The 8,490-nt window shown below is 47.0% G+C and overlaps 1 protein-coding gene across 2 annotated transcripts; it reads right to left on the bottom strand.

Annotated features, from left to right (window-relative positions):
- Window positions 1-910: 910 nt before the first annotated feature.
- TENT5A (terminal nucleotidyltransferase 5A) lies at window positions 911-8,253 on the bottom strand. Of its 2 annotated transcripts, none has more exons than XM_039569363.1 (3): window positions 8,112-8,253; window positions 6,800-7,307; window positions 911-5,789 (listed from the first exon to the last, which is right to left on the bottom strand). In XM_039569363.1, exons 1-3 carry the CDS (start codon window positions 8,234-8,236, stop codon window positions 5,010-5,012), a joined length of 1,413 nt encoding a protein of 470 aa, XP_039425297.1. In that variant the 5' UTR covers window positions 8,237-8,253; the 3' UTR covers window positions 911-5,009. The 2 variants fall into 2 exon arrangements, with proteins under 2 accessions (XP_039425297.1, XP_039425298.1); XM_039569364.1 differs by lacking the exon at window positions 8,112-8,253 and adding an exon at window positions 7,508-7,693.
- Window positions 8,254-8,490: the final 237 nt, after the last annotated feature.

The following is an 8,490-nucleotide window of genomic DNA, read 5'->3' as shown; positions in this document are numbered from 1 at the left end:
CCCACTGAGCCAGTTTGAGACTTCCAAGACCAGCACGGTGTATGAATGAGCCTAGTAAGAGCTACATACTGCAGAGTCTCAGCCAATGTTTTTCAAATTTGGGTCAGTCTGAGGCACGATGGCTGAAAAAGTATTGCCACGAGCATTGTAAATTAATATTTTATATTCCCTTGAAGTGCTTTTTGAGGAAATTAGCCTTCATTACTGAGGCATCTCTCCTGTAAACATAGAAAACAGAAAATACCTTTGCTGACAAGGACAGCATTGTAGGGCAGGGAAGAAGAGTAAACATTGAATCTGCAGGAAGAACTGGACTGATTCAGCAGCTGAATCAATCAGACACGTGCATCCTTTCTCCCCAGCAGCTCCCCAAGCTTCAGGTCCTGCAGCACCCCACCCGCTACAGCTGGCACCATTTTTACACCCAGGCAGCAGTACACCATTGCCCCCTGGACCTACCAAAAAGGTAAGGTGGAGACATCAGCCCCTACCAAATATACCTCAAGGGCAGCAGGACCCCCACATCCCTGCCAGCATGGTGGTTTGTGGACGATCACAGCCATCACAAAGTCCCAGTCCCGCGATCTCAACTGGGAGGGCAGCGAGGGTGTGGGGTTGCCATGGCACTGTTCCACTTTCGTGTTTCGGACCGTTTGCATGGCCCGACTAGTGCTTGAGTGCGTATTTTTGGCAGTGGCTGGGGAGGTTCCTCTGCAGCTGAGTAGAGCCAGCCAAACTTGGCTGGCACGAGGCAGGGCTTTTCAAAATGTTCTGTGCTCCAATCGGAAAGCAGCCGAATGCTACTCTTCTCAGAAAAGTGCTGCCCTTGTCCTTTTTTAATGAAAGCGAACTTGGTATTCAGTAGGAGCAGGCCAGAGCTATTTCAGACACGGAAGACAGCAGACACAAATCAATAGAAAAAAATAACTTCTTTTTATTTACAAAAAAAATCCAAATATTGGATGCTGTAAACAAAATTCACAATCTGTTCCCTCTAGAGTCTGTTTTCCATCAGCTCTTTTTCTGTCTGTGACAAAGCCTATAGTCAAAATGTTCCAAAAGAGCAATCCAAGGAGCAGTTTGCTGCAACAGGATGCCTTGCAGAAGGCAACAGTTGTAAGTAAATTTGAGGGAAAGCAAATCTGCACAGACTCCTACAGACTGCAGGAGCCTGCAGTGCCTTTAGCCAAGCTGTCTTGAAATTTGCAGGCTTTTTTTTTTTTACTATTTATTTTGTTAGCAAACCACTATTACAACAGCAAAACAGTACACTGATTTTCTTTCTTGCAAGGGAAATTCTCTGCATAAAGAAAACCATACAAAAGAATATATTCAAATAGGAGCTGAATATGCAAATACATTTTTTCCTTTTCTGTGCAGTTTTAGCTAGCACACTTCATTTTCTCAATTTAAAAAAGCGCCTTTTTTGAACCAGTAGGAGCTTCTGATGTGATACAAACCAAGCATTTAATAAGAGCTGTTTAGAGGATTTGTGTGAAGGCCTTTGTGCAAGATAAAAAATATTTTAAGTGCAATACAAGAAACTAGAAAAATATCATCTTTTTGGTCTTCTAATTGCCCTTCTATTTTTAGGAGAAATGTTCTTGCATTTGGGAGGACAGCTACATCTAAAGAAAAAAAAAAGAAAAGAAAAAATCCCATTTAGAAGCTCTTGGTTGTTTCACGATCACTAGGTTTAACCAAGTTTAGTGCCCTGTTGGTTAGCAGGAAATTCAGCTGTGGCACAAACAGTTTTACTGTAATCAGGTCAATGTCTTTAATCAGTTCAGCTCTTTAAAAGGGGCACTGTCTTCTGTAGCACAAGCTTTAACCTTACAGCTGATTGGATGGGATAGATCAAGTCTACAAAGCAAGAGCGTGGTATTAACTTTAAGAGTACCAGTGTGCTGAAGAGGAGGGGAAAAACCAGTTAAAAAGAAGTCAGACTTTATGGAGGGAAAGGTGTGCAAACCACAGAAATAAACCAGCTTTGAAAAAGGGTTCTTATTTTACTGTTGGCCTGAACTCATGCCTTCTTCCCACCTCTAACACCAGGCACATTTTAAGCTACCAGTCACAAATAATACAAAGCTCCACCAGTTCCACCACTTGATCATTAACACATGTAAAACAGATCTGGAATACCTATATAATATATAAAAAAACATATTATATATGTATCAAAATGCAAATGCCAAAAGGTGCAGTTTAGCTCAGAGCCCTGCTGTATGCACTATAAGGTAACTAACTGCTGTGAATCAAAAAAAAACCAACCCACAATAAAATTTGAGCTGAGAGGAAGTATTTCAAAACTTTCTTTCAAGCAATGGCAAAAAAAAGGGTCCTTCAAAGGAAAACAACACTGTGTCATGTATTATCAGCATTCTGTGGTTGTGGCACAGCTATAGATTCTCAAACCCTTTTAAAGAGAGGATGACTCATTTATTTGCTGCAAATAGTTGTGGGAGAGAAGACATACCACATTACCAGCTGATCCTATTTCCCCAGCCCTCCCCTTGCTTCCGCTATCGAACCAGGAGCAGGAGGTAAGGGGAGCCAGCGGGCCAGGGGCGCTCAGCCCGGACCCTCCAGGAGGCTGGAGGGAACCTCACTGGGACAAGAGGCCACTGGGAGGCTGCAGCCAGCACCAAAGGAAGGGAAGGTGGGGACAAGGTCTGCATGTCAATGCCAGGAATGGCAATGGACCAGCTTTTAAGTTTCCTGAAGGACTCACAGGGAAGGTGCTTCAGTAAACAAATCGGGTTCCTATTAAAGTGCCTGCGGAGTGAAAAGTACAAAGCGCGACAAAAATAGATGTACCTTACTCGCTCCATAGGGAAAATACACTGCCAGGACACGAGTCCTCTCCCTCTCCCTGCCCCTGACTCCAACGCCAGACCGTGCCTGTGACCAGGCAGGGCACAGACGGATTTCCTTCAAAAGCCTGAATTCCCTTTTTTTTTTTTTTCCTCTCAGAAAGAAAAAGCAAAATATCAGTCAAGTGTCACTTAGTCATTAGGTTTTCAAAGCCCAACAAAGAATTTAACACCTTCAGAGATGGCACTGAAGTGAAAACAGCAGCGGAGGTTGGTTTTTTCCCCCCTGCTGGTCTTTCGGGAGAGGAAATGAAAGTGAATAGTTATTGTTCCAATGTAAAGTGATTCCATTTAAATAAAGTACAGTACTAAAATTGTAAATGCAGTGTGACAACCAGATCAAAGATGTTTAATATTTGCATAAAAATATATATATATAATATATATATAAAATATAATTTTAAGCAATCGTGCAACACTCTTAAAAAGGGTTCATTTCACATTTGCTAAATTCTAGTGGTCCTGGAATGCATAATGCATTCTATTAAAAATACTCCTTTAAATATTAACAATTAGTGTTCAAATTACAAACTAATACAATATTCTTTAGCTGTCAGGGGGTTTAAATAAACCTATCTTTGATCCACGTTCCACTGAATTACACATCATGGAGGTATGCAGTCACAACATTAGTGGGTTAAATGTCAAAATGGCATTACAGTACAAAACAGTTAAAAAAAATCATCTAGTCATATGTTTCTCCATCTGTGGAATTATTATGGCTCACAAGCAACTCACTGAATTACTGTAATCCTTGTTCTTGCAACCAAAGACATTATCTGAATCCCACCTTAATCCTGACTGGTTCATTTACTCCAAATTTCTCAGGTGTGGGTTAAAATTTCACTGCAAGGTGCCCACTGTCCTATGACATCCTGTTGCAAACTGGAAAACAAGTAGTACTTTATTTAAACATTCCTTAATTGCTACATTTTCCTAGACCACATTAATATATATTGTGTGTGTATATATATAGATATACACCAATAACATGTACATATATACACACACAAACATATATACACACATACACACACGTACCTAGGATAATAGCACACCGACAAAACATTAACTCTATACAGGTATTTGCCAAGAAAAAATATAGGGCATTTCCTCCACCACTTATTCACAAGCTTATGGGTTGGTTTGCTTTTTTTTTTTTATCCTTGTGTCCCTGATAAAACAAAATGCATGGTTAAACCACAAAACTATATTTTTTTTCTCACTTCAAATTTTATGAAGGCATCAGGCACTTTTGATTACTATTGGTGTGTACAAATATAGGAACATCTTTCTTCCTTTTACATATATATATATTTATATATATATACTCTACTGTATCTTCTTTGCTTGGATAACTTATTTGTGAAATCTTTGGTCCTTAAGTATATACTTCTTGCCACAGCTGGTTTTCCAGCATTCTCACATTTTTAAAATGTGAGGCATGCACACAGCTGGAAATAATGGACTTTGTCATTGTACATGTTTCTGTTTTTCTAACTGTACCAATCCACTACTGTTCATTTGGAGCAAGCTGTTTCTGGTAAAGCATTCTAGTCAAGCAAGCTATACATTCTACACGGTCAATCCATAGACGGCACTTGCTGCAAGCCCCAAATGAAGTAATTCCAATATACAATTTTATTCTGCTTATCTCTGCTTTATGCCTCTAACTTTTAACTCCTGAATATATATAGAATTGTTTTTTGTGAAGTTTTTTCTTTTGTTGTTTTTTTTTGTTTTGTTTCTTTCATATTCTCCCTTTTGCAGATCCCATTCTAGAGTAAGAATAAAAATAAAAGAAAATAAGGCTTTCCCACCTTCTCTATGCCAAAGCTATGGGAGCAGATATTGCCAACCCATATTGTCATCAAGCATTCCTCCCTCACTTATTTCAGGGGAAGCTGGTTGCTTTTAATGACAGGCCTCTTGTGCTCTGGGGTAGGATCCAATTATTTTGGGGTTCTTTCTTGATCATGCTCCCATTATTTATTAGAAGAACCACAAGCTTGTCCCAAGCTTGACAACTAGAGCAGATCGTCATTGCACAAAACACCCCATTTCAGAGGGACCCGTCGCCCCTTCCTGCATCTTAGAAAATGTTCTCTCCACCGAGTCTACTAATTTCGGTTCTTAATTACAGGGCAGCCAAGTAGAGTATGTGTGCTGCTGGCAAGGGAACACCGTCTGAACCTGGGCAATGTAGTAATTGCTGAAGTTGGCATCTGCTACGTATGGGGCTGGCTGGTAATAACAGGTGACATTGGCCACATTGGGGATGATATTTTGCTCGGCTAGGACTCGGATGGCCAGCATGGTGATCAGATTCAGAGTCTGTCTCCTCTCATGCCCCATCAGGCACACTGTGCTCTCATTCACCACACCATGAAGGGTCATGAGATAGTCATACTTGCGGTCTTCTAATCCCACAAAGTGGTTCTGCAAGTAGGACTCCAGCTTTCTCTGCTGTTCGCCAATGTCTGAGAAGTCAATGAAAAACCTCGAACACATGTATCTCTGCAGGGATTTAATCTCAGATTCAGAGGCTGCCCTAAAGCCCCTTACCAAAAGGTTGCAGTACTTCAGAAGACCACCTCCTCTGATTTCTTCTGGGTTTCTGGTGGCAATTATCTTGTTGCAGAGGTGATCAAAGGCTTCCTGGAAATCCCCATAAACGCTCTCACCAATGATAGTTGGGTGAAAAGTTTCAGTCATCGGATTCTCTGAGCACTCATAAAAAAGCAGCAGGGAGTCCAGCTTGATTTGAAAGGAATCGACACTGAATTCAAACTGCCGCCTCAGAGAGTCCACAAATTTCAGCTCCACATTTTTGCCACTGTTGTTAGACAGGGAGATAAGACTCCATCGGTCTGAATCATTGCATACTTTTACCATTTTCTGCACATAAGCCTCCTATAATCAGAAAGACAAAATGAGCAAATCAAGACAAAGAAGCAAGAAATTTCTCCTTTACTGCATTTGCTCACCCCCTCCCAAGCCCCCACCCCCCCCCCAGTACTTATTTCATAAAAGATTTCATGGAGCCTGCAGATACATACCAGAGAATAAGTGCTTAATGTGAGAGCTCAAAATGCTGTTCACTGCAAGGGTATGACAGGGAAGGGTGTTCTGCTGGGACTGTGTCATGCAAGGGAAGCATATAGCAACCCTACTTCTTTCAGTCACTTCTTAATACATCTACAGACTAAGTCCATGGCACACCTGCCAAATATGCCTGCACCCATACACAAAAGGTCACTACTACAATCTGATAAGAAATCTTATTTATTGTTTTTCACTTCTCTATTCCCCACAGAAACAAGTTAGCAAATGTTCATTCCCTTCAATCCTACCAGTGCAGGTTCCATAAATCTGCCCCATATTTAAAAAAAAAAAAAAATCCCTCTAAAAATCTGAAAGGCATTTGGATTCAGCCTAATGAACTTAAGCGAAGTGTCTTCTAGAGGAGCGAATACGCCTCCCCACTGCGGCTCTTAGCACACCTGGAAGCATGCCTTGGAGACGGGTTTTCCTTCTTGTAGATGTTAAATCCATCTACGCTCCCCCTGCACCCGGGAACCGGGGCCGGCACACCGATCTGCCGCCGAGCCGGGCTGGGAGAGAGATGTGCAGCGCCTGGCACACGCCCCAGGTAAAACAACGCTCCCAGCAAATCAACCCGGGAGGGAGAAAAAGCTAATTAATCCTGAAGAGCGCCGGTCAGGGCACTTCACTGCACACTCCTCCTCGGTTTTAAGCGTGGGGTGAAAAAATCGCTCGGGGTTCCCGTGGGTCTCGGGGGTGTGGGGGGAAGCTGCGTCCCTGAGCGCACCCCTCCATCCCCAGGGGGGAAGGTGCCCACTGTATGCAGGAAGGCGCTAACACCTGCCCGCTCCGGGCATCTGGGCAGAGGGCAGGTTTACCTTGAGGGTGAGAGGCGTGATCTTCTCCTTATTCACCCCCTCGGGTAAGAAATCCAAGAGGCAGTCCAAGACCACGTCCTTCACAGTCTGAAATTCGGCTTCTCCTTTGAGGTCTGCGCAGAAGATGAGGTCCAAGTCCTTGTAACCCAGGCCGCTGTCCTGGTGGAGGACGTGGCTGGCGGCCGAGCCGTTCAGCCGCACGTCCCGCAGGCCGATGCCCTTCTCTTCCAGCCGGCTCCGCACCACCTTGACGATCTGGCGGGGCTGCATGGCCAGCGTGGGGAAGTTACCGCGGCCGTGGATGGGAATGGTTTCGCTGAGGATGCGGTCTAGACGCTGCACTTGCTCCCAGCTCAGCACGTTGCAGTGCGCGCTCTCGCCGCCACCCGCGGAACTCCCGCCGGCCTTCTCATCGTCTGCCATGGTGAGCGGCCGCCGCCTCGCCGGGCTGGATCCAGGCACCGCTCCGGCTCCTCGCCGGCCCCCCGGGGCCCCTCTCCCTCCGCGCCTGACAAAAGAGGAGGAAAAGCCAGCGGTCAGCAGCTGCGTGCACCCCGCGCCCGAGCTCCGTTCCCCCGCGGCCGTCCCTTCCAGCGGGGGACACACCTACTGATTAGATTTAAAAAAATAAATAAATAAAGCGGGGGTAGGGGGAGAAAAAGCCCCCCGGAGCCAGGTAGTGCTGCAGGATAAGGGAAGGTGCCCAACCTGCAGCGCCGCTGCTTGCGCCGCTCTCCGCGCTCCCGCCGGGGCAGAGGCCGCCCCGCGCAGACGGAGAGGCCGCCCCGCACCGCCCAAGAGGCCGCCCCGATCGCTGCCGCCGCAGGCTGCCGCCGTCTCCGGAGCTTTCGTAGTTCTGGCCGGGAAAGGTCCCCAGTAGTTTTTATACTGGGCTTCTCCGCGCTTCCGGGGTTCCGAGTCACGGCGCCCGCGTCCCGCCCCCTCCATCTGCATGGCCGGCCTCGGCGGTGCCCCCGGCCCGCCCACACCCGCGCACCCGCGGGCCGCCCGCCCGCCCGCCCCTCCGCGCCGGCGGAGCGCCCAGTGCGGCCGTCCCGCACCGCCCCGCGCTGGGAGACCCGCGCAGCGCTGCGCGGCCTCCCCCGCACGGCTCAGGGGAGGCAACAAGTGCAGCACCGCTCCCTGCCCCGTGCGGGGCGCGGCCCCTCCCGCTCCTGCTGTACCCAGATGCGCGCCCAGGGGCACCCATCTCCGCGCTGCCATTCATTCCCGATTTTTTTTCTCTGCCTTTTTACTCCCCGCCTGCCCCCCCGACATTCCCGGTCATCCCAGGCGCAGCCAAACTTCATACCAGAGCGACGGAATTTGGCAAGGGCCCCTCTCCAAGCAGATGCCGAGGATCCCGGGCCGTGTGGTTTGCGCTGCTCGGCTCCTGACCGAGATTTCCAGAGCCGCCTGCGGCAGCGCCAGCGGCATCACGCCGTGCCTGCCCGGCTCCGGCCCGGCCCCCTCCCCCGCGCCCGCCCGCCCTCCTCGCCGGCGAGGGGAGGCAAATGACATCCCGAAGAGCACGGAGGAGCCGGTGCCTTCCAGAGGAGCATCCTGCCTATAGAGTACAACTTGGGTAACCGCGGAGCCGCAAAAATAACGTGGAAGACAAGCATATTATATAAATATGCCCATATATTTTATTCGCACTTACATTTTCTTTTAAATAACGATGGATGTAT

Source organism: Corvus cornix, chromosome 3 (assembly GCF_000738735.6).
Source record: "Corvus cornix cornix isolate S_Up_H32 chromosome 3, ASM73873v5, whole genome shotgun sequence".
NCBI classification, from domain to species: domain Eukaryota; kingdom Metazoa; phylum Chordata; class Aves; order Passeriformes; family Corvidae; genus Corvus; species Corvus cornix.
This window is presented reverse-complemented; position numbering and strand designations above follow the sequence as displayed.

Coding starts and splice junctions, on each gene's coding strand:
- TENT5A (XM_039569363.1), bottom strand. CDS start 8,236: ATGCCGCTGGCGCTGCCGCAGGCGGCTCTGGAAATCTCGGTCAGGAGC. Junction 7,308..8,111: donor TGCCAAATTCCGTCGCTCTG/GTATGAAGTTTG, acceptor CTCTTTTGTCAG/GCGCGGAGGGAGAGGGGCCC. Junction 5,790..6,799: donor TCACGCCTCTCACCCTCAAG/GTAAACCTGCCC, acceptor TTCTGATTATAG/GAGGCTTATGTGCAGAAAAT.